General features: G+C 33.3%; 1 protein-coding gene across 1 annotated transcript; it reads left to right on the top strand.

Annotated features, from left to right (window-relative positions):
• Positions 1-4,883: 4,883 nt before the first annotated feature.
• LOC149150184 (protein DMR6-LIKE OXYGENASE 1-like) lies at positions 4,884-6,633 on the top strand. The gene is made up of 4 exons (XM_089441510.1): positions 4,884-5,162; positions 5,327-5,574; positions 5,687-6,011; positions 6,119-6,633. The coding sequence occupies exons 1-4, from the start codon at positions 4,914-4,916 to the stop codon at positions 6,359-6,361; spliced, it is 1,065 nt and encodes a 354-aa protein (XP_089297636.1). The 5' UTR covers positions 4,884-4,913; the 3' UTR covers positions 6,362-6,633.
• Positions 6,634-24,896: the final 18,263 nt, after the last annotated feature.

Below are 24,896 nucleotides of genomic sequence, written 5' to 3'. Positions count from 1 at the left end.
CTACCCCTCTACAAGCTCTCTCCGCCTCTCTATCAGTATTCTCCGGAAAGTCCTTCTCCTGGATTCTCACTGCCCCTCTACTGCAGAATGATCACCTAGTTCAATTTGTTCTCTCTGTGTGTGTTTCGAAATGAACCCCAAACCTCCATCTTATACTTTTCCTCTTGAGACTTCAATGACCAAGATTAAGTCTCTAATCAACAGCTAACATTAAAACATGAGTTGATCCGCCTTCTAGATCATTCTTACCCATATTTTGATTAATACTTATTAATATTTTAATTTCCATAAGTTTAGACTTAGGAACTCCATTAAAAATATTAATTATTTTAATAAAATATATCCAGGTGGAATTTATCCAAATGATTTCTGGGTTATTTATAACTCATGTACCTTAGCCTCTCCACCATTTTTCAACTCTATAACACTTACGATGCTACCAAAAACTAATACATCACGGGTTTGGGTTCTCACAAGGTTTGGTGGTAACCAAGTTTTCTGCAATTCGATATGGTGATTTTGTTTAAGGTGTGATTTAAGATTTTTCTCAATTTTAGACTAAAATTTTAGGAAACGAAAAAAGAAAAAAATCCATTAGACTTCTTATTTAGAACACAAGGAAGATGTATGTCATTGATTGGAAAATAGTTGTAGACAAAGGATGAATAATTTTTCCCAATAACCCTTAAAAACATATATTGTGATCCCAAAATCACAAAAAATAGGGTTTTGGGCACATAAAAACTAGTTGCACAAGAATTTGTGTGTGATACTAAGAGCACATGCACTTTCTTAGGAAGGTCTGCATATTCCTAGGAACATATGCACATTCTTTTGAAGGTGTTCATATTTTTAAGAGCGTGTGCACATTCTTAGGATTGCGCATTTGCTCGTGATCCATGCTAACCTGATGGCCTAGTTGGTATCTTGGTTCACATCTTAGGGCTTGCTAAACTTGGATGCCTACGAATGCATGCATGCTCCTAGGATAACACATGTGCTTCAGTGGGTGTGCATTTGTGATGGCCTGATTGCCACTTTTGAGGGCATCATCTTTATGTGAGCACCTTATTAATTTCAAATTTTTGGGGGGCCTACTATTTCCATGCTCAAATGTTGAGAATTTTATGGTTTTGTGGTTTAAGAACTATTTGTTACCAGTAAAGAATTCTTCCCCACAATACCACTTTCTTACTTCATTGTATATACCCTTTATAAATCTTTGGCATAAATTATACTAGCCACCTAAGTCCTTGGTGCTTGAAGAAGTTGTTGTGTTGAAATATTTGCTTTCATTAGTGGTGGAGCAAGAACAAAAGACATGGACTAGGTTAATAGGATATGCATATTCCAAGTAGCATTGTATTGTGAGAAAGTTGTAATAAGACCTTCAAATTATTATCATATATATATATTGCAAAGTTAATTGATGATTATGCATATAATCCATGCTCACTGTAACTACTTGTATCCTCATATATTCTAAAATTGAACATTATATATTGCATAGGTTAAAGATGAACTAATAACCATCAACAAACAAATAATTGTAATGTATAAAGAATTTTTCAGAGGAATCACGTTCAAGATTTTGGTCGACGCGTTTTGAACCAGCGAGTGTCATCTTTCGCCTGACTGATCCCAACATGGCCAAATTAGTTGAGATCTCCCTCACTTCTACTTTTTTCTGTTTTGAAGGTGAGTTCTATGAACAAACCTGTGGGGTTACCATGGGTTCCGCCCTATCCCCTATCATCGCTAACCTGTTCATGGAAGGTTTTGAATCCAAGGCTTTATCCTCTGCTTTATTTAAACCCAAGCTTTGGAAAAGATTCGATGGCAGCACAGGCCTAAGAAATTAGACCTATTTTTCCAGCATCTCAATAATTAGTCTAGCTCCATCCAGTTTACGATGGAGAGTGAGGTCAATGGTTTCCTTCCTTTTCTTGATGTCCTCATTTCTAGGAAAGTTGATGGATCTTTTTCCCATGAGGTATATCGAAAAAAGACTCATATTGAGCAGTATCTTCATGCCAATACTCACCATTTTCCTACTCAGAAGATAGGTGTCCTCAACACGTTAGCCACTCGGGCTCTTAGAATTTCTGATGAAGACCACTTTTCTAAAGAAAAATCCCATCTCCTTAATGTTTTTGTCTAAAATGGCTATAGTAGGCAGCATGGTGTCAAAGCTTTCCTCAAAGCAAGCAAAGGTCCCAAGGTCAAGAAAGAACCCTTTAATTGCAGTTCAAGAGTCCACCTCCCATTCATCCAAGGGACGACAGATAGGATTGCGAGAATCTTCAGAAAGCATAATATTTCCTCGACCTTTAGACCCCTCAACACCCTTAGAAGTTCCCTTAAGTCGATTAAAGACCATGTAAACCCTATGGATATGAAAGGTGTTTATGTCATCCCTTGTTCCTGTGGAACCTCACACATCGGTGAAACTAGTCGTTCTGTTAACCAGAGGATCAAGGAACACGTTGCTGATATCAATCACGGGAGGACCAAATCTTCAGCGTTAGCCGAACATGCAAAGAATACCAATCATCATATATGCATTGAGGAGGCTAGGGTTATTGCTAAGATTCCTCATTTCCACCATCGGAAGTTTAGGGAAGCCATTGAAATTGAGAGGTCTTGTAGTAATATTAATAGGGACGACGACTAGAAAATTAGCCGATGTTGGATTCCCGCCCTCTCTTCTTAGTTTTCTCCTTCTTTGTCAAGGGTTTTTTTTGAATAATATTTAATTATCAATAATATTTATCATTTTCAGCATTATTTTATTTATACTAATGTTTTAGATATTAGAATCCTTTTTTACACAATGGAATGTATTTAGATTTATATATTTAATCTTTATTTTATTGGTTTAATAATAAATAATATAATTAAGAATATAATTATCAACATTATTTTATTTATACTAATGTTTTTGTAATATTAGAATCTCTTTTTATTAAATGTTAAACTTTAATTAATTTTATATATATATATATATATATAATGTTTATTATTAGTTTAACCTTTGGTTATATAGTTATATATATAAATGAAATAAAAAGAATCAAATATCTCTAAAAACCCTCATCTTTAATCTTTTATATATAAATCATTAAATTTGATTCTTTATATTTAGATTATTAAAGGTTATATATATCGTTTTAAATAACTAGATTATAAATTTTTATATTGATATTAATTTATATAATTTATTAATAGATTATAATCAGATATATTACAATAAAATTTAAAAGCATAAACCTATAAAAATTAAATTAAAAATCATATGATTGTTGTTACACTTTTCCAGGCCTTTATCAAAAACCAATGTCGAGGAAGTTCAACGAAATTTGAAAAGCGTGCCTCGCATCCGGACGTCAGGCGCTCTAAATTCAATCCATCTTATCAAAATATTGTGAGATTTTCAAATCAAAAAAACAATCCGATCGTCAGATTAATAACTAATATATAATATAATATATATATATATATATATATATAATTATATATAATATATAATATATAATTGATCGGACAAATAACAAACTTGCCGTTCAGGTCTGCATGGACTTTAACAAATAAATGTGTTTATAACTAAAATTCAATCGATCGCTGTTCAGGTCTGCATGGACTTTAACAAATAGGTTTCCTCGTTCTTGAATCTGTTTATAACTTTCTAAATTCAATCGGAGGTCTGCATGGACTTTAAATCAAAATTCAATCGGCTGTTCAATGGACTTTAACAAATAGGTTTCCTCGTTCTTGAATCTGTTTATAACTCCGTCGTCAGGCGCTCTAAATTCAATCGATCTTACCAAACTTGCTGTTCAGGTCTGCATGGACTTTAACAAATAGGTTTCCTCGTTCTTGAATCTGTTTATAACTCCGTCGTCAGGCGCTCTAAATTCAATCGATCTTACCAAACTTGCTGTTCAGGTCTGCATGGACTTTAACAAATAGGTTTCCTCGTTCTTGAATCTGTTTATTACTTTAACAAATACGAATGTGTTTATAACTTTAACAAATACGAACAAATAGGTTTCCTCGTTATGCGCCTTATTTGAATTCACGGACCAACTCTTCCGTCGTCAGCGCTCTAAATTCAATCCATCTCTTCCACAAGAAGGAAAACTATCCATTTAGATTGGGTCGTCAACGGTGGCGCAGAAGGATTGCTGGATTGTTATCTAATATTACCAGAAAAGTAATATTGATGTACTCTACAAATAGGTTTCCTCGTTCTTGAATGTGTTTATAACTAAATCAATCCATCTCCATTTGGATCCGGTACATATAAATAAAAAAATCAAATCGAAACTAAGTGAGATGAACGATGAAGTCACTGGCGATGTGCCTCGCATGCCGACAAAACTCCGTCGTTAGGCGCTCTAAATTCAATCCTCGTTCTTGAATGTGTTAACAAATAGGTTTCCTCGGTCATGGACTATATTGGAGATTTGATAGATGGACTATAAAATTATATGTACATTTATAATTGATGTGCTCTGTGATAAGGATATTTCAATCAATTATACAATAACTCAAATCTAAGTGTTTTTCTCTTCTTCCTCAATAGAATCCATCTTATCAAAATATTGTCAGATCTTCAAATAATAATAAAAAAATCCGATTAAACTACTAGACCATCAAATTTCAAAAACGTGACTCGCATCCCGACAAAAATCCGTCTCCAATTTCAATCCATCTTATCCAATTATATATAATATATAATTGATCGGACAAATAACAAACTTGCTGTTCACGTCTGCATGGACTTTAACAAATAGGTTTCAATCCATCTCCATTTGGACCCGGTACCTGGTCGTCAAACGGTGGCGGAGAAGGATTATCTAAACTCTATAAATTCCCAAGTTTAATATCCGTATGACACACATTGGAGCAAGATGTCTTCTACAATGGATGCGCAGACCCAACAGCTGAGTAGTGCCATTCAGAAGCTCATATCCAATGGCGTGAACAACCTGAAGGTGCAGGACAGATATATTTTGCCTCCCCATGAACGCCTACAGAAGTCCGACATCTCTTTCTCTGAGAGCATCCCTGTGATAGACCTAAAAGACCTGGATGGCCCTAGCAGAGCAACAGTAATCCACCAAATCCGACTTGCATGCGAAGAGGATGGTTTCTTCCAGGTGCACACCTCAGTTTCTACCTCCCCTCAAATACTTAAACTTTTGGTTGAATTCTGTCACACTTGCAGACTATTGAGTCTATACATCTCTGTTGGTATGCTTGTATTAATATAGTGACTGTGTCAAGTTTCATATCTGATTGACTAATTTTTTATTGATATCAGATAGTGAACCATGGCGTGCCAAACAATGTCATGGAAAGCATGATGGGCATAGCCAAAGAGTTCTTCGAAATGCCCATCGAAGACCGAGCATGCCTCTACTCAGAGGACATGAAGCAGCTAGCCCGGGTTTCCACCAGCTTCAATCTTAACAAAGACAAGGTTCTCAACTGGTTGGACTATCTCACTCACCCTTGTCATCCTCTAGAAGAAGTCATCGGCTCTTGGCCTCTAAAACCAGCAGCCTACAGGTAATCAGCAAACCTTTATCTGTTATCAAATATCTAAGACAGAACACTAGAAAAGATTCATCTTAACCCACCATGGAAAAGTTTAGCTGTTTTGACTTGAGTTTTGTTACAGAGAAATTGCGGGCAAGTACTCTGGTGAGCTGAGAGCACTGATATTAAGGTTGCTGGCTGCAATTTCAGAAGCTCTGGGGCTAGATTCCAATTACTTGAATAAAATTCTTGGAAAACATAGCCATATGATGAGTATAAATTATTATCCTCCATGCCCAAACCCAGATCTTACTATTGGTGCAGCAAGCCATTCAGATGCAAGTGCCATCACTGTGTTAATGCAAAGCGATAATGTCAGTGGCCTGCAAGTATTCAGAAATGGAATGTGGGTTTCTGTAGAACCCATAGCTGACGCGTTTGTGGTCAATTTGGGAGATCAGCTGCAGGTGAGAAAGAATGCGCAGATCTATAAAGTTAAGTTACTTTTTCTCTCTGTGCAAGAATTTGATACTAATCATTCAATTTATGTTGTGCGTGATTTGAATTGTATTAGGTTGTGAGCAATGGGAAATTTAAGAGCGTGGATCATCGAGTAATAACGAATAAGCAGAGTGCACGCATATCAATTCCCACTTTTTATTCTCCTGGACACGATGCTTTTATTGCTCCTGCAACTAGCATGGTGGATGAACATCAGCCGGCTGTGTATAGAGGATACAAGTTTGAAGAGTTTGAAGGAGCTTTCTGGAACCAGGAATTAAAGGGAAAGAGTATACTGGATCGTTTCAAGATCTAATGAAAGATCTATTGAACACTCATTTATGTTGGTCTTTCATGTAGGCATCAAGAATTTGAATTCAATGAACCAAATAAATAATATAGGTAATGTATGCATTGAATTAATAATTTAGGATTTATTAAGAAATGTATAAGTAATTGAGTTTCAAGATCTATACTGGATCGTTTCAAGATCTATTGAACACTCATTTATGTTGGTCTTTCATGTAGGCATCAAGAATTTGAATTCAATGAACCAAATGAATAATATATGTATTTATTGAACACTCATTTATGTTGGTCTTTCATGTAGGCATCAAAAATTTGAATTCAATGAACCAAATAAATAATATATGTATTGAATTAATAATTTTGGATTTATTAAGAAATGTATAAGTAATTGAGTTTTTCAAAATATTTTTTTAATAATAATAAAGCTTTAAATAAAAGGTTTAAGGTTTATAATGTATTTTTATTTTCTATAATAAATAATTTATTTAATTTTTAGTTTATATGGGTCTTGGATAGATGGTGATCAAATGTAATATATCTACCCAAACTCATGTAATTACATAATATTATTATTTAACTTGTTGAAGTCTTGAATGAAGAAGTAGTTATGGAACCACTTGTAACTACCATTGTCGGTTCCAAGAAAATGATTGGAGTAATGTGAGCAAGTTAAATGGTTTTCTTTCCTTCTAGTGGATGGGGAAAAAATAATTTAAGAAACATATAGTCACAACACTTGAAGTTTGGTACTTGGACTCATTTTATAAGCTCAACAGAAAGGCCCGAATTGTAGTAACAACATGCTGCTCTATACTCTTGTAGTTTTCATTGCTCAATACCTGCATGAGAACTTTGTTATGATACTTCCTTGGAAACAAATGCATAATAACTTTGTACATAAATGATAGAGAAACTATGTTGGGTTCTTGAAAATAACTATGTGAAAAGAACACATATGAATAAGCATAGAAACTATGGTTATATGCATGAAAATAGAACTATTGTGTTAGATATTTTAAGGAGAAACATGTATTTGTGTGCAGAACATAATAAGTATTATGGAAAGTAAAACAAGTAGTTACTTGGAATAAATGTACTAGCTTTCCTTGTATTATGGAAATTAAAACAAGTAGTTAATTGGAATAAATGTACTAGCTTTCCTTTCTTAAATACATATACCGCATGCAAGAATTAATGACTAACACATTAGTTCTCGTTTAGAACAATCCATGTCTTTGTGCATACAACAGATTTTATAAATAGCTCTATCTTGGGAAAGATGCTTTTTGAAAATGGGATTAAGTTTGCATGCATGATAATAATGTCTATCATGTTAGCTTTCCCTTAGAACGAAACATCTACTTTATTGGAAAGATTACTTAATTACATGCACAAAGAAGAAGCTAAGGGGCTAGCTCTCTTCAAATAAGTTTTTATCTAATTACATGCATGAAAAACAAACATAAGTTTTTAGTATCCTTTAAGTGAAATGGATGGCTACAGTGGTTTCCTTTAGATATGAACGTGTGCTAGTGCGAGTATGATCATAGTAATGGGGTAATTATTTTGACATGCTTAATAATTATTTGTTATACATGTTCAATGTTGTTAGAAGAAGCATGTTGTTATATTATATTTACATATCATGTATGCGCACATGAATAGATGTTAAAAGATCGCTTTTAAATAATGATTACTGATTGATTAATACTTTATCTAATCATGTTACCAAAGATTATTGATGAAAACAATGACAGGAAAGGACAGTGATTTGTGCAAAAGAAAAATTATGTTTAACATTGTGGCAGATAAAGAACTAATGGTCCATGCTCATGAGTACGAGTTGCGGAATGGTACACTGATGGAGCAATCATGCCACAAGGATGTAGAGAGTGGTGATATGTAGGCAAATAGTTTCATGACAATTGTAATAGATTTTAGCTAGGTATGTGGTATTTTAATGATATTGTATTGTAATATTTTATAACAATGGATAAAGGATGGAATCCCTTATAAGCCATTAAGTGAGGGGTGAACACCCTCACGAGCGTTTAATAATAAAATTAAATGTTTGCTGGTTTTCACCCTACGGGGTTTCGAGGGTATATCGGTGTTCAATGATGTGATTGATTATTGTGTCCATTTGATGATGTTGATTCCTTATTTGATGTGATAATCATAATGTCAAGTATGTGATTAATTAATTTGGTTAAGGGAATCATGAAATGGATGCAAGCTTCATCACACAATTTATGTTAATATACTACAACAGTGGTTGTTAATGGTTATGCAACTTATTGTCTTCTATTGAAAGTTACTTTATGTACTAATGAACATTCTATCTAATGGTTAATGAGGAATTTGGAATAATTATTTGGATAATTACTTATGGGTAATTTGTATAAAAAAAGTTCTAGCTCCCTGCATGTTCATGTGAGGTTATCGGGGTATGTTACAAGTGGTTTCAGAGCTAAAGGTTGTAGCACTAATGAATTTGGGAATTTTTAAGTAGAAAGCAAATCGAGGTATGCTACTAGTGAGCATCAACTCAGGTATGAGTTTAACAACCTACATATTAATATATGCAATATGCTACTTTTGACATTATATGTGTGATTCATGTTTATAACTGCAAGGAGTAGTAAGTAATAAAGTTTGCTACAAAACTGTGTTCATGACATTTGAATCCCGATGAGGATAAAAGATAATAAAACATGTGTCACACTTATGAACAATCTTGAACACTCACTAAGGAAAGTGACAATTAACTACCAACTTTTGCAAATATGGAAATATTAATGATACATTTAATGAACATGAAAGTTACATGCCCTACTTTTAATGAGTGAATGCATGAATGTAAATATGGGGAACATCCTTGAATAGGACAATAGAGTGTTTTAAAAGGACATTGGAAGAACCCCTTTAGATATTGAAAATAAACAATGAATCAAGTAGTGAGACTTGTAATAACTAATTGTTGATTAAGTTTTGTCATCGCTGCATTAATATGGTTGGTAGTTGTGATTGGTTAGTGTTTCAAGACCAACTAATAAAACTTATATGCATGAATTCAATTTGATTTAAGCTTATTACAATTCGTAAACAAGTGATTATTGTAGTTACTTCATGTATCGACCTGTTAATAACACTGTGGAAATTGGAAATGATTCAGAAAAATTGGAAATGATTCAAAAAGTGAATACTTGTTAAATAATACAGATTTATGACTAACATTGTTGCTGGGATTAAGTAGTGGTAGCTTAATGTCCAAGTGAATACTTGTTAAATAATGCATATTTATGACTAACGTTGTTGATGGGATTAAGTAGTGGCTGCTTAATGGCCACAAGAAAACCTGTCAAGGTAAAATCACATTACAACCATAAATTAGAAAGTATAATGTTATAAGATATGCATGATTGTGTTACTTGGAAAATCAGAATGCATACAACATGTATGTTAATTATGTTTCCTATCAATCTAGATATTGTGGAACCATGTTGAGGGTTAAGTGTAAATGCATGTTTATTTTGTTATGATAATGTTCATATGGTTCATTATGTAAATTGTTATGGGAAAGAGTGCTAAAGAGAGAAATTTAACATGCCAGACAATTATGAAAGCCCAGAAGACCTTAGGTTGATGGTGGTTACCTGTCAAGAGGGGTTGATGGCACTTTCCTGCCTGATTTCCTCTCGCTGGAGATAAATGATCTCAGTAAGGGAAAAGAGTTGGCCAAGCTAGTGAAGAGCATAAAAATCCTGAGGAAAATATGTTGATTTGGAGCCTATTGGAGGAGGCCCAAAAGTCCTCATAGATGGGACGCTGTCAAAGGAATAGGCAGGACGCTGCCAAGAGGAATCCGATGTTGGACCTTATGTGGTCATTGAAATTATTGAGCTGGTTGGACAATGGAATTCTGTACTAGACCTGGTATGGTCTCTATCAAGGAACTGTCTAGATGTGAAAATGACTCGTTATGGTTGTGGAAACCAGTTCCCATGGGTTGGGAGGAGAATTCTTTAGACTATTGCAGTTCTCATAGCTAAACAAATTAACTAATCAGCTATGTGTTATGTTAAAAACAAATTTGATATATAAATGTGTAAATATTTTATGTACATTTTGACCTAAAATGAGCCTAGTGCTCAGAAAGGAATTACTGGAAGTGTAAGTTTTTCTTGTTAATAATATTTTCAATGTCTTAGCAGGGGCTAGTACAGTATGAACTTGGTGCATTTATTAGTTATTTCGATGATCAGAGAGCATTAGTTGCTCTATGGGTACTTTTAGAAGTACTGTGTGGATGTCTTTAGTGGGAGCTAAGACAACATGCACGTGTTGGAGTGATTTATCAGTTTGATGATTAGAGTGTTAGTGCTCTCTAAGTACTTGTAAAAGTACTGTGATTTCACTATCATCTGTCATTGCATAATTGATTGATAGTTAAAAGTATTTCATTTGATTAAAAATTTTGTGACTAATGTGATTCAATTTGTTAGTCATACATTATAGGTTACTTACCATGGAGTGTTGATGGGTCGTCCAATCACTATTGAAGTGCTTGTGTAAAAGTGACCATGACTTGTAAGAGTAATTGGTAAGTAACGATAATTTGGTATAGATATTTTGTTTTGTTTCTATATAATTGAATAGTGGATAAGTTATGGAAAGTAGAAATTGCTTTGTTTTGCAGTTATAAATGCTTATGACTATAGATCACCATTATTTATTTTGCTTATTAGTATTCGTTGGAAATGGAATCCTTCATTTTGAAGTGAAAGGATCTCATTTTCTGTTGTTTGGATTCTTATATATAGAGTAGGAATTAAGTCCCAGTGATAGATGAACATTAGGGACGGTGTTCTCTTTAAGGGGGGAAGTATGTAATATACCTACCGAAACTCAGTAATTACATAATATTATTATTTAACTCGTTGACCTCAGGAATTAAGAAGTAGTTATGGAACGACTTGTAACTACCATTGTCAGTTCCAAGAAAATGATTGGAGTGATGTGAGCGGGATAAATGGTTTTCTTTCCTTTGAGTGGATGGGGGAAAAATAATTTAAGAAACATATAGTCAGAACACTTGAAGTTTGGTACTTGGGGGAATCGACTCATTTTATAAGCTCAACAGAAAGGCCTGAATTGCAGAATGTCGCCATTAATATTCGTCGTTTTTCCTTGATAATCACCGCATGATGTTCTATACTCATTTAGTTTTCATTGCTAAATACCTGCACAAACAAAAGATCAAGGAAACACAATCACTCTAAGAGTAGTAGCTTGGTGACAAATACTCTTCGTTGGCCTCAGTCTCCTCTTCATAGTGGGTAAAGAAAGAGTTGTCAATCGTAATTAACACCAACAACCTTCCAAATCATGGACTATTGAAAGGCACGGTGTTTTTCTCTCGTCTACAAAAGATTATCCAAATATATTATACTAACAAATAAGTAACCACATTCTTTATGTAGAAGAATAAGTTGTTTTTTAGATTTTTGGAAAATATCATGTTGTTGCATTTTGCATGGAAAGATTAAGAAATTATGATAGATTTCCGAAAATAAATATAAATATAGTAAAAAGAAAATATATTGCTACATGTAGATAAAGATTAATTTCTATATATTTTTCTTGGTTAAGAAAATATATTACTACATGTAGATAAAGATTGTTATTATATATGTTTCTTGCTAGAGAAAATAAATTACTTCATGTAGATAAAGATTGATTTTTATATATTTTTCTTGGTTAAAAGAATATATTACTACATGGAGATAAAGATTGCTATTATATATTTTTGTTGGTAGATAAAATAGATTACTGCATGTAGATAAAGATTGATTTTTATATATTTTTCTAGGTTAAGAAAATATATTACTGCATGTAGATAAAGATTGTTATTATATATTTTTCTTGGTAGAGAAAATATAGTACTACATGTAGATAAAAATTGTTATTACTATATATAGAAAAAGATTGTTGCAACGTTAAAAGATAAGTAACCTTTCTTGTCTTTATATAACATTGCATATGCCTTTTATGTAAGAAAAGATAGGATGCATGGTCTTTTCTTTAAAAGGTATTTCGTAGTCACTTTCCTCGAAGTGAATATATATTAAAGAGGGTAATTTGTGAAATATTCTCATGGGTAAGAGAGTTCTTTTGATAAAGAATACTTAGTTATGAGAAAACATAATAACCTATGCATAGATGAAATGCATAGAGATAATATAAGTCATACGAATCTTCTTTGGAAAGAATATGTTTTTCTTGTGGGTGAAAGATAAGTTAATTGTGTTAATTCATTTGCAAGAGTTTGCAAAAGTTACATGTTTTAGTGAGTAAAAAGGTAAGATAAGTTAATTGTGTTAATTCATTTGCAAGAGTTTGCAAAAGTTACATGTTTTGGTGAGTAAAAAGGTAAATTATTTGTGTACTGCATATTGGATAATTTGATTTAATTGCATGGTTTAATGCATAAAAGGTTACCATTACTACTATCTTAGTTCTTATGCCCAAAAGAAAGGTTGATTATGATACTTTCTTGAAAACAAATGCATGAGAAGTTTGTTATGATACTTCCTTCAAAACAAATGCATAATAACTTTGTACATAAATGACAGAGAAATGATGTTGGGTTCTTGAAAATAACTATGTGAAAAGAACACATGTAAAGACGCATAGAAACGATAGTTGGTTATATGCATGAAAATATAACTATTGTGTTAGCTATTTTAAGGAGAAACATATATTTGTGTGCAGAAGAGAATAAGTATTATGGAAAGTAAAACAGGTAGTTACTTGGAATAAATGTACTAGCTTTCTTTTGTTAAATACATATATCCACATGCAAGAAATAATGACTAACACATTAGTTCTGGTTTTAGAGGAATGCATGTCTTTGTGCATACAAGAGATTTTAGAAATAGCTCTATCTTGAGAAATATGCTTTTTGAAAATGGGCTTACATTTACATGCATGATAATAATGTCTATCATGTTAGCTTCCCCTTAGAAGGGAACATCTACTTTATTGAAAAGATTACTTAGTTACATGCACAAAGAAGAAGCTAAAGGGCCAGCTCTCTTCAAATAAGTTTTTATTTAATTACACGCATGAAAAACAAAAATAAGTTTCTAGTATCATTTAAGTGAAATGGATGGTTACAGTGGTTTCCTTTGAATATGAATGTGTGCTGGTGCGAGTATGATCATAGTAATGGGGTAATAACTTTGACATGCTTAATAATTATTTGTTATACATGCTCAATGTTGTTAGAAGAAGCATGTTGTGATATTATATTTACATCTCATGTATGCACATTAATAGATGTTAAAAGATCCCTTTTAAAGAATGATTATTGATTGATTAATACTTTATCTAATCATGTTACCAAAGATTGTTGATGAAAATAATGACAGGAAAGGATGGTGATTTGTGTAAAAGAAAAATTATGTTTAACATTGTGGCAGATAAAGAACTAACAGTCCATGCTCATGAGTACGATTTGCGGAATGGTACACTGATGGAGCAATCATGCCACAATGATGTAGAGAGTGGTGATATGTAGGTAAATGGTTTCATGACAATTATAATAGCTTTTATCTAGGTATGTGGTATTTTAATGATATTTCATTATAATATTTTATAAGAATGGATAAGGGATGGAATCCCTTATAATCCATTAAGTGAGGGGTGAACACCCTCACGAGCGTTTAATAATAAAATTAAACGTTTGTTGGTTATCACCCTACAGGGTTTCCAGGGTATATCGGTGTTCAATGATGTGATTGATTATTGTGTTAGTTTGGTGTTCAATGATGTGATTGATTAGTGTCAATTTGATGATGTTGATTCCTTATCTGATGTGATAATCATAATTTCAAAATGTGATTAATTAATCTGGTTAAGGGAATCATGAAATGGATGCAAGGTTCATCAGACAATTTATGTTAATATACTACAACAATGGTTGTTAATGCTTATGCAACTTATTGTCTTCTATTGAAAGTAACTTTATGTACTAATGAACATTCTATCTAATTGTTAATGAGGAATGTGGAATAGTGATTTGGATAATTACTTGTGGGTATTTGTGTAAAAAAAATTCTAACTCCCTGCATTTTCATGTGAGGTTACTGGGGTATGTTACAAGTGGTATCAGAGATAAAGGTTGCGGCAATAGCACCTTTGGGAATGTTTAATCAGAAAGGAAATCGAGTTACGCTACTAGTGATCATCAAATCAGGTATGAGTCTAACAACCTACATATTAATATATGCAGTAGACTACTTTTGACATGATATGTGTGATTCATGTTTATAACTGCAAGGAGTAGTAAGTAATGAAGTTTGCTACAAAACTATGTTCATGACATTTGAATCCTAATGAGGATAAAAGATAATAAAACCTTTGTCACACTTATGAACAATATTGAACACTCACTAAGGAAAGTGATAATTAACTACCAACTTTTGCAAATATGGAAATATTAATGATACATTTAATGAACATGAAAGTTACATGCACTACTTTTAATGAGTGAATGCATGAATGTAAATATGGGGAACATCCTTAAATAGGAAAATAGAGTGTTTTAAAAGGGCATTTAAAGAACCCCTTTAGATATTGAAAATAAACAATGAATCAAGTAGTGAGACTTGATTGTAATAACTAATTGTTGATTAAGTTTTTTCAAGGCTGCATTAAGATGGTTGGTAGTTGTGATTGGTTAGTGTTTCACGACTAACTAATAAAACTTATATGCATGAATTGAATTTTATTTAAGATTATTACAATTCGTAAACAAGTGATTATTGTAATTACTTCATGTATGGGTCTGTTAATGACAATACACTGTGGAAATTGGAAATGATTCAGAAAGTGGGTACTTGTTAAATAATGCATATTTATGACTCATGTTGTTGATGGCATTAAGTAGTGGTAGCTTAATGGCCACAAGAAAACCTGTCAAGGTAAAATCACATTATAACCGTAAATAAGAAAGTATAATGTTATATGATATGCATGATTGTGTTACTTGGAAAATCAAAATGCATACAACATGTATGTTAGTTATGTGTCCTACCAATCTAGATATTGTGGACCCATGTTGAGGGTTAAGTGTAGATTCATGGTGTAAATGCATGTTTATTTTGTTAATGATAATGTTCATATGGTTCATTATGTAAATTTTTATGGGAAAGAGTGCTAAAGAGAGAAATTTAACATGTCGGACAGTTGTGAAAGCCCAGAAGGCCTTCGGTTGATGGTGGTTTCATGCCGAGAGGGGTTGATGGCACTTTCCTGCCCGAATTTCCTCTCCCTAGAGATAAATGATCTTAGTAAGGGACAAGAGTTTGCCAAGATGGTGAAGAGCGTAAAAATCCTGAGGCAACTCTGTTGATTTGGAGCCTGTTGGAGGAGGCCCAAAATTCCTCATATATGGGACGATGTCAGAGGAATAGGTGGGACGCTTCCAAGAGGAATCCTATATTGGACCTTATGTGGTCATTGGAATTCTTGAGGTGGTTTCCTAGTGGAATTCTGTACTAGACCTGGTATGGTCTCTGTCAAAGAACTGCCTGGATGCGAAAATGACTAGATCTGGTTGTGGAAACTAGTTCCCATGGGTTGGGAGGATCATTCTTTAGCCTATTGTGGTTCTCATAGCTAAACAAATTAACTAATCAGCTATGTGTTATGTTAAAAATGAATTTTATATATAATTGTGTAAATATTTTATGTACATTTTTGACATAAAATGAGCCTAGTGCTCAGAAAGGAATTACTGAAAGTGTAAGTTTTTTTTATTAATAATATTTTGAATGTCTTAGCAGGGACTAGGACAATATGCACTTGGTGCATTTATTGGTCATTTTGATGATCAAAGAGCATTAGCTGCTCTATGGGTACTTTTAGAAGTTCTATGTGGATGTCTCTAGCGGGACCTAAGATAGTGTGCACGTGGTGGAGTGATTTATCAATTTGATGATTAGAGTGTTAGTGCTCTCTAAGAACTTGTAAAAGTACTGTGATTTAAATATCACCTGTCATTGTATAATTGATTGATAGTTAAAAGTATTTCATTTGATTAAAAAAATTATGACTAATGTGATTGAATTTGTTAGTCATACATTACAGGTTACTTACCATGGAGTGTTGATGGGTTGTCCAATCACTATTGAAGTGCTTGCGTAAAAGTGACCATGACTTGTAAGAGTAATTGGTAAGAAACAGTAAGTTGGTATAGATATTCTATTTTGTTTCTATATAATTGAATAGTGGATAAGTTATGGAAAGTCGAAATTGCTTTGTTTTGCAGTTATAAATGCTTATGACTATAGATCACCATTATTTCTTTTTCTTATTGGTATTCGTTGGAAATGGAATCCTTCATTTTGAAGTTAAAGGATCTCATTTTCGGTGGTTTGGATTCTTATATATAGAGTAGCAATTAAGTCCCAGTGATAGATGAACATCGGGGACAGTGTTCTCTTTAAGGGGGGAAGTATGTAATATACCTACCGAAACTCATGTAATTACATAATATTATTATTTAACTTGTTGACGTGTGGAATCAAGAAGTAGTTATAGAACGACTTGTAACTAGCATTATCTGTTCCAAGAAAATGATTGGAGCGATGTGAGCGGGTTAAATGGTTTTCTTTCCTTCGAGTGGATGGGGGAAAAATAATTTAAGAAACATATAGTCAGAACACTTGAAGTTTGGTACTTGGGGGAATCGACTCATTTTATAAGCTCAACAGAAAGGCCAGAATTGCAGAATGCCACCATTAATATTCGCCCTTTTTCCTTGGTAGTCACCGCATGATGCTCTATACTCATGTAGTTTTCATTGCTAAATACCTACACAAACAAAATATGAGGGAAAGATAATCGCTCTAAGCGTAGTAGCTTGGCGATAGATACTCTTCGATGACCTAAGTATCCTCTTCATAGTGGGTAAAGAAAGAGTTGCCAATCGTAAATAATGCCAACAACCTTCCAAATCATGGGCTATTGAAAGGCACGGTGTTTTTCTCTCGTCTGCAAGAGATTATCCAAATATATTATACTAACAGATAAGTAGTTGCATTCTTTATGGAGAAGAATAAATTGTTTTTTTAGATTTTTGGAAAATATCATGTTGTTGCATTTTGCATGGAAAGATTAAGAAATTATGATAGATTTCCGAAAATAAATATATATAGTAAAAATAAAATATATTACTACATGTAGATAAAGGTTGATTTTTATATATCTTTCTTGGTTAAGAAAATATATTACTACATGTAGATAAAGATTGTTATTATATATTTTTCTTGGTAAAGAAAATAGATTACTGCATGTAGATAAAGATTGATTTTTATATATTTTTCTTGGTTAAGAAAATATATTACTACATGGAGATAAAGATTGTTATTATATATTTTTCTTGGTTGATTTTTATATATTTTTCTTGGTTAAGAAAATATATTACTACATGTAAATAAAGATTGTTATTATATATTTTTCTTGGTAGAGAAGATAGATTACTACATGTAGATAAAGATTGATTTTTATATATTTTTCTTGGTTAAGAAAATATATTATTGCATGTAGATAAAAATTGTTATTATCCATTTTTCTTGGTAGAGAAAATATATTACTACATGTAGATAAAGATTGTTATTACTATATATAGAAAAATATTGTTTCAGCGTTAAAATATAAGTAACCTTTCTTGCCTTTATTTAACATTGCATATGACTTTTATGTAAGAAAAGATAGGATGCATGCTCTCTTCTTAAAAAGGGATTTCGTAGTCATTTTCCTGGAAGTGAATATAGATTAAAGAGGGTAATTTGTGAAATATTCTCATGGGTAAGAGAGTTTTTTTGAGAAAGAATACTTAGTTATGAGAAAATATAATAACCTATGCATAGATGAAATGCATAAAGATAATATAAGTCATACGAATCCTCTTTGGAAAGAATATGTTTTTCTTGTGTGTGAAAGATAAGTTAGTTGTGTTAATTCATTTGCAAGAGTTTGCAAAAGTTACATGTTTTGGTTAGTAAAAAGGTTTTTCTTGTGCGTGAAAGATAAGTTAATTGTGTTAATTCATTTGCAAGAGTTTGCAAAGGTTAGATGTTTTGGTGAGTAAAAAGGTAAATGATTTGTGTGTTTCATATTGGATAATTTGATTTAATTGCATGGTTTAATGCATAAAAGGCTATCATTACTACTATCTTAGTTCTTATGCCCAAAAAAAAAGGTCGATTATGATGCTTTCTTGAAAACAAATGCATGAGAACTTTGTTATGATACTTCCTTCGAAACAAATGCATAATAACATTGTACTTAAATGATAGAGAAACTATGCTGGGTTCTTGAAAATAACTATGTGAAAAGAGCACATATGAAGAAGGATAGAAACGATAGTTGGTTATATGCATGAAAATATAACTATTGTGTTAGATATTTTAAGGAGAAACATGTATTTGTGTGTAGAACAGAATAAGTATTAAGGAAAGTAAAACAAGTAGTTACTCAGAATAATTGTACTAGCTTTCCTTTGTTAAATACATATATCTGCATGCAAGAAATAATAACTAACACATTAGTTCTAGTTTAGAGCAATGCATGTCTTTGTGCATACAACAAATTTCATAAATAGCTCTATCTTGGGAAAGATGCTTTTTGAAAATGGGCTTACATTTGCATGCATGATAATAATGTCTATCATGTTAGCTTCCCCTTAGAAGGGAACATCTACTTTATTGGAAAAATTACTTAGTTACATGCACAAAGAAGAAGCTAAGAGGCTAGCTCTCTTTGAATAAGTTTTTATCTAATTACACGCATGAAAAGCAAACATAAGTTTCATGTATCCTTTAAGTGAAATGGATGGTTACAGTTGTTTCCTTTGGATATGAACGTGTGTTGGTGAGAGTATGATGATAGTAATGGGGTAATTATTTTGACATGCTTAATAATTATTTGTTATACATGCTCAATGTTGTTAGAGGAAACATGTTGTGATATTATATTTACATCTCATGTATGCACATGAATAGATGTTAAAAGATCACTTTTAAAGAATGATTATTGATTGATTAATACTTTATCTAATCATGTTACCAAATATTGTTGATGCAACAATGACAGGAAAGGATGATGATTTGTGTAAAAGACAATTGAGATAAAGAACTAATGATCCATGATTTTTCATCATTACATCAATGCCCAACAATGCAGACAAATAAATGACAACATGGATGAATTTGGTGCTAGTGCTCATGACCCCAAGTGTATGATGCCAAGGTATGTTACAAGTGGTATCAAAGCTAAAGGTTGCAGCATTGGTGCCTTTGGGAATTTTTAAGAAGAAAGGAAATCGAGGTATGCTACTAGTGAGCATTAACTCAGGTATGAATCTAACAACCTACATATTAATATATGTAGTAGACTACTTTTGACATGATATGTGTGATTCACGTTTATAACTGCAAGGAGTAGTAAGTAATGAAGTTTGCTAAAACACTATGTTCATGACATTTGAATCCTGATGAGGATAAAATATAATAAAAGCATTGTCACACTTATGAACAATCTTGAACACTCACTAAGGAAAGTGACAATTAACTACCAACTTTTACAAATATGGAAATATTAATGATACATTTAATGAACATGAAAGTTACATGCACTACTTTTAATGAGTGAATGCATGAATGTAAATATGGGGAACATCCTTGAATAGGACAATAGAGTTTTTTAAAAGGACATTGGAAGAACCCCTTTAGATATTGAAAATAAACAATGAATCAAGTATTGAGACTTGATTGTAATAACTAATTGTGTTGGAATTATGATGCATGTGTTGTACTTAATGGCAACCCACCTATAGCAGAACATCTCACTTATATATATATCTAGATGAATCTACAGAAGAGATATCAGATGTGACAGAATACATGGGATGCAGGACAACTCAAAGGAATCAGTTCAGATATAATGAACAATGACAACTCATTAAGATGATAGTTCTCAGTATGACAAGTTAGCTTTGCCATCAAGTCCAAAGGGGGAGATTGTTAGCATTATGATACAGGTGTTGTCCTTGATGGCAACTTACTAAGATGACAGATCTCAGTTCAGGCTCACAGAATGAAGAAAAGAGATATACGCAGGCTACCCTTGATAAAGCTGCGTACACACGCAGGTTATCCGACCAAAAGGTGCGTATACGTATACACGCACTTTCATGCAAGGGAAGGCGCGTACATTGGGTTTTGGTCCATGGTATTTAGTCCTTGGTATTTGAACCTATGGTTTTGGACCATGGTATCTCGTCTAAAGTGTTGAACCCAAGTATTTGGTCCAAGGTATTGATTATCTATGGTTTTGGACCATGGTATTGAGTAAGGCATAAGACTATAAAAGGAGAAGAAGATCATTAGGTAAAGGTATGGAGAAAGTCTTGAATATCTGATGAAGTATGAGATCCAGTATGCAGCTTATGGGTTCATGATGCTTTGCTTGATCTGAGCTAAGGAGGAATCTCACCGGTTGATGGAGAACAAGATCTAAGGATAGATCGAGATCAAATGGTTTGGAATGAATCATCTCTATATGGTTTGATTATGCTTATTCTAGATCTTTATACTGATGCATGTAATGTTCTGGTCTGGGTATAACTTAAGTTTGAAATAGCTGCAACTCATGAATGAATATTTACAGATGTATATGCTAGTTGACTTTGATAAAAGCGCGTACATACGTAGGTTATATACATCTAAGTAGCATATACCATATGAGCTGTGATGTTTGAAGTTACAGGTGTTTCTGGTTGTTGATGAGTTCTGATGACTATTTACTAGTGTCAGTATTCTGCATATCCAGATTGATTGATTATGTTTAGCTTCAGTGTTGATGGATGAGATCTATAATGGATCAGGATCAGAATGACTTATCTTTATGTGATCTGATGAACTAGATCTGGTTGCTAACATACATATTATCCTTGTATATGTAATGATCTGAGTATGTTTGAAGTCAGGAAGTGCAGCAAAGTTATAAGTAAGTAATTAATGAGATATACGTTGGTTCGCTTTGGTGAAGTTGCGTATACACACTGGTTCGGCACTTCCAAGTAGCGTATGCACTTTGATGCATGATTTTTTATTTTGAATATTGTTGCTGAGTTCAGTGTTCTGCTATATGTTCTGGTGACTGCATTTTGTTGACAGGGTTTCAGTGATTCAGTACTGAGTGATTCATAGATTAATGATGCTAGTGTTGATTGATTGTGTGCTTCAATGATATTGATGGGTCCAGTATGAAAATTGGATGAAACATGGCCTTCAGATTATGGTATTGTGCTTCAGGAGTATCCAGTCTGAAAATTTATGAAATGTGGTACCTGGAGGAAGAAAGAGAAGATTGTATCCTTCTGTAGGTCGACACCTACGTACTAGTACATCAGCTAGTACAAGAGCTAAGGGGGTGGTAGCTCCCTTCCAGTAGCAGCTGGAAAATGAGTGAAGGTTGGAGCATTCAATAGGCCGGCACCTACGTACTAGTAAAAGGATCGGCTAGTACAAGAGCTAAGGGGGTTGTAGCTCCCTTCCAGGAGAAGCTGGAGAACGAGAGAAGGTTGTAGCCTTCTGCAGGTAGAAGCCTATGTACTGGTATAAGACTGCACCAGTACAGAAATATTGTAAAAAGAAGTTTCTTATTAAAAGAAGATAGAGACGACTTGCAGCAGGTGGTTTTCACCCACATTGGGTTTCCACCTTATATCATGGTGTTCATGTGTGCTTCTTGTGTGTGATGATCTATTCTGTTTTACTGTTGTTGTTTACTGTTCATATGGCTAATAATGTTTTGATGCACTCATTAAGGATCAACTAACTAAATCATAAGTTTACTGGATATACGCTTGTTGCACTACACACAGTTGCGTATACACGCAGTTTGCCTTAACTGAAGTAGCATATATGAATCTTAATATGGAAATGAAAAAGTTATATTGATTTGATAATACTGATTCACCCCCCCTCTCAGTATTATTCCCAACAAACTGTTGATTACGTTTTTTCATTGTTGCAATAAGATGGTTGGTAGTTGTGATTGGTTAGTGTTTCACGAATAACTAATAAGACTTATATGCATGAATTGAATTTGATTTAAGCTTATTACATTTCGTAGACAAGTGATTATTGTAGTTACTCCATGTATCAGTCTGTTAATGACAATACACTGTGGAAATTGGAAATGATTCATAAAGTGAATACTTATTAAATAATGCATATTTATGACTGATGTTGCTGACGGGATTAAGTAGTGGTAGCTTAATGGCCACAAGAAAACCTGTCAAGGTAAAATCACATTACAATCGTAAATGAGAGAGTATAATGTTATATGATATGCATGATTGTGCCGGAAAACCAGAATGCATAGAACATGTATATTAGTTATGTTTACTATCAATCTAGATATTGTGGACCCATGTTGAGGGTTAATTGTAAATTCATGGTGTACATGCATGTTTATTTTGTTAATGACAATGTTCATATGGTTCATTATGTAAATTGTTATGGGAAAGAGTGCTAAAGAGAGAAATTTAGCATGCCAGAAAGTTGTGAAATCCCAGAAGGCCTTGGTTTGATGGCGGTTTCCTGCCCAGAGAAGTTGATGGCACTTGTCTACCTGGATTTCCTCCCCCTAGAGATAAATTATCTCAGTAAGAGAAAAGAGTTGGCCAAGATGGTGAAGAGCATAAAAAGCCTGAGGAAACTCTGTTGATTTGGAGCCTATTGGAGGAGCCCCAAAATTCCTCATAGATGGGACGCTATCAAAGGAATAGGAAAGACGCTGCCAAGAGGAATCCTATATTGGACCTTATGTGGTCATTGGAATTCTTGATCTGATTGGCTAGTGGAATTTTGTACTAGATGATGGGCCTCTAAATTAGACATAAATTAAGGCCCATGCCTCTAAATTAAACAATAATTAAGGCCCGGGACCATCCTTCAGCACATTAAACCTCTCTTTCTGCATTAGATAGATTATTTTTAACTTTAATATATTCATTAGGAAGGTTTATGAATAATTGAATATTTGTGCCTAATATTATTTATTTTTGTGGAATATTATGAGAATATTAGGCAGATTATGAAGATTTGGAGGAGGAGATAATTTAGGGACTTCCTCCCTACTACAAGAGGATCAATAATGATAAGAAATCAACAAGATATCATGGAATTTTGGCATATATTGTGGAACTCCAATGATTGAGAAAAGCTAGGAATGTGTTCCTTGCCATTTAATGCAAATTCCTAGTATTGGGGACCAGATCCACTAATCAAGGTATTTTGGTGGGTAAAGCTTCCTCCATTCATGGGGAATGATTCCTAATCATTTTTTATAAGTACCAAGTCAAATTTTCCTCTAGGGAATGATTGAGAAAATCTAGGAATGTGTTCCCTGCCATTTAATGCAGTTTCCTAGTATTGGGGACCATATCCAGTAATCAAGGGATTTTGGTGGGGAAAGCTTCCTCCATTCATGGGGAATGATTCCTAATCATTTTGTATAAGTACCAAGTCAAATTTTCCTCTAGGGATAGATATTTTCATTACTGTTATTGTGGATAGAGCTTGTATTTTTGCAACTCCATTGTATTTTCTTGCAGGGATGTAATTGTATTGATGAAAATAATGAAGATTGGTGTCATGTTCAGCTTCTAAATATTGTTCTCCTCCATAGGTCTCTGAGTTTCCTTGGGCTTTTCCATTCCAGGAGCCTTAGAGCCCTTTTTGTATCATTTTCTTTTCTTCTTTTCACTTCTTATTCACATACATCTCTTGTTTTTATTTCTTTATATTTCTTCATTTAGTATTAATGATTTCTTGTTGTAGGATTGAGTTAAATGGTTGATGTAAGATTTTTTGCAGGATCACAAGCATTATTTCATCCTGGGAAAAGCTTTGGAAGTTCATATTAATCATTGGGATGCTTGGATTAGTCTTCTTATTTCCAAATCTAGATTTCTGGAACTCCTTTGTGGCAAAGAACAATAAATTTATGTTAATTTTTAGAGCATGCTAACGAGCTTCAATCGAGTTGTTTACACTTGCATTATATCACAAAAACATTCTAGTTCATAAAAAAAATCACCCCGTTTCATTTTCACTTGATTAGGTTAGGCATTTTTTAGATTTACTAACTCACTACTTCTCAAATTTCTAGATTTTCGACTAGTAATGTTTTTCTATTTTTTAGCATGGGTTAACAGAGGTATTTTTGAGTGACTCCACTTGGAATGGGGATCTAAGACATCCTAGTTAATAAAAAAAATTGTCCCATCTATTTTGGATCTGAGTTGCTTGGTCATTCGATGACTTATATTATATTTGTACATCCTGTAGGAAATCACTATAGCCTCTTGTAGGAAAGCCTGTTTGAGCCCGAATTGAGAAAAATCATCATTGGAGCTAGGATTAGACCTCTACTTTACCTCCATGCCATCAAGACCATTT

The sequence above is a fragment of the Pinus tabuliformis genome, chromosome 9 (assembly GCF_031772625.1).
Source record: "Pinus tabuliformis cultivar Carrire ecotype Pingquan chromosome 9, CPIR1, whole genome shotgun sequence".
In the NCBI taxonomy this organism is placed as follows: domain Eukaryota; kingdom Viridiplantae; phylum Streptophyta; class Pinopsida; order Pinales; family Pinaceae; genus Pinus; species Pinus tabuliformis.
The sequence above is the reverse complement of the archived record's forward strand: the minus strand, read 5'-3'. Positions and strand labels throughout refer to the sequence as shown.

Coding starts and splice junctions, on each gene's coding strand:
- LOC149150184 (XM_089441510.1), top strand. CDS start 4,914: ATGTCTTCTACAATGGATGCGCAGACCCAACAGCTGAGTAGTGCCATT. Junction 5,163..5,326: donor AAGAGGATGGTTTCTTCCAG/GTGCACACCTCA, acceptor TATTGATATCAG/ATAGTGAACCATGGCGTGCC. Junction 6,012..6,118: donor ATTTGGGAGATCAGCTGCAG/GTGAGAAAGAAT, acceptor GAATTGTATTAG/GTTGTGAGCAATGGGAAATT.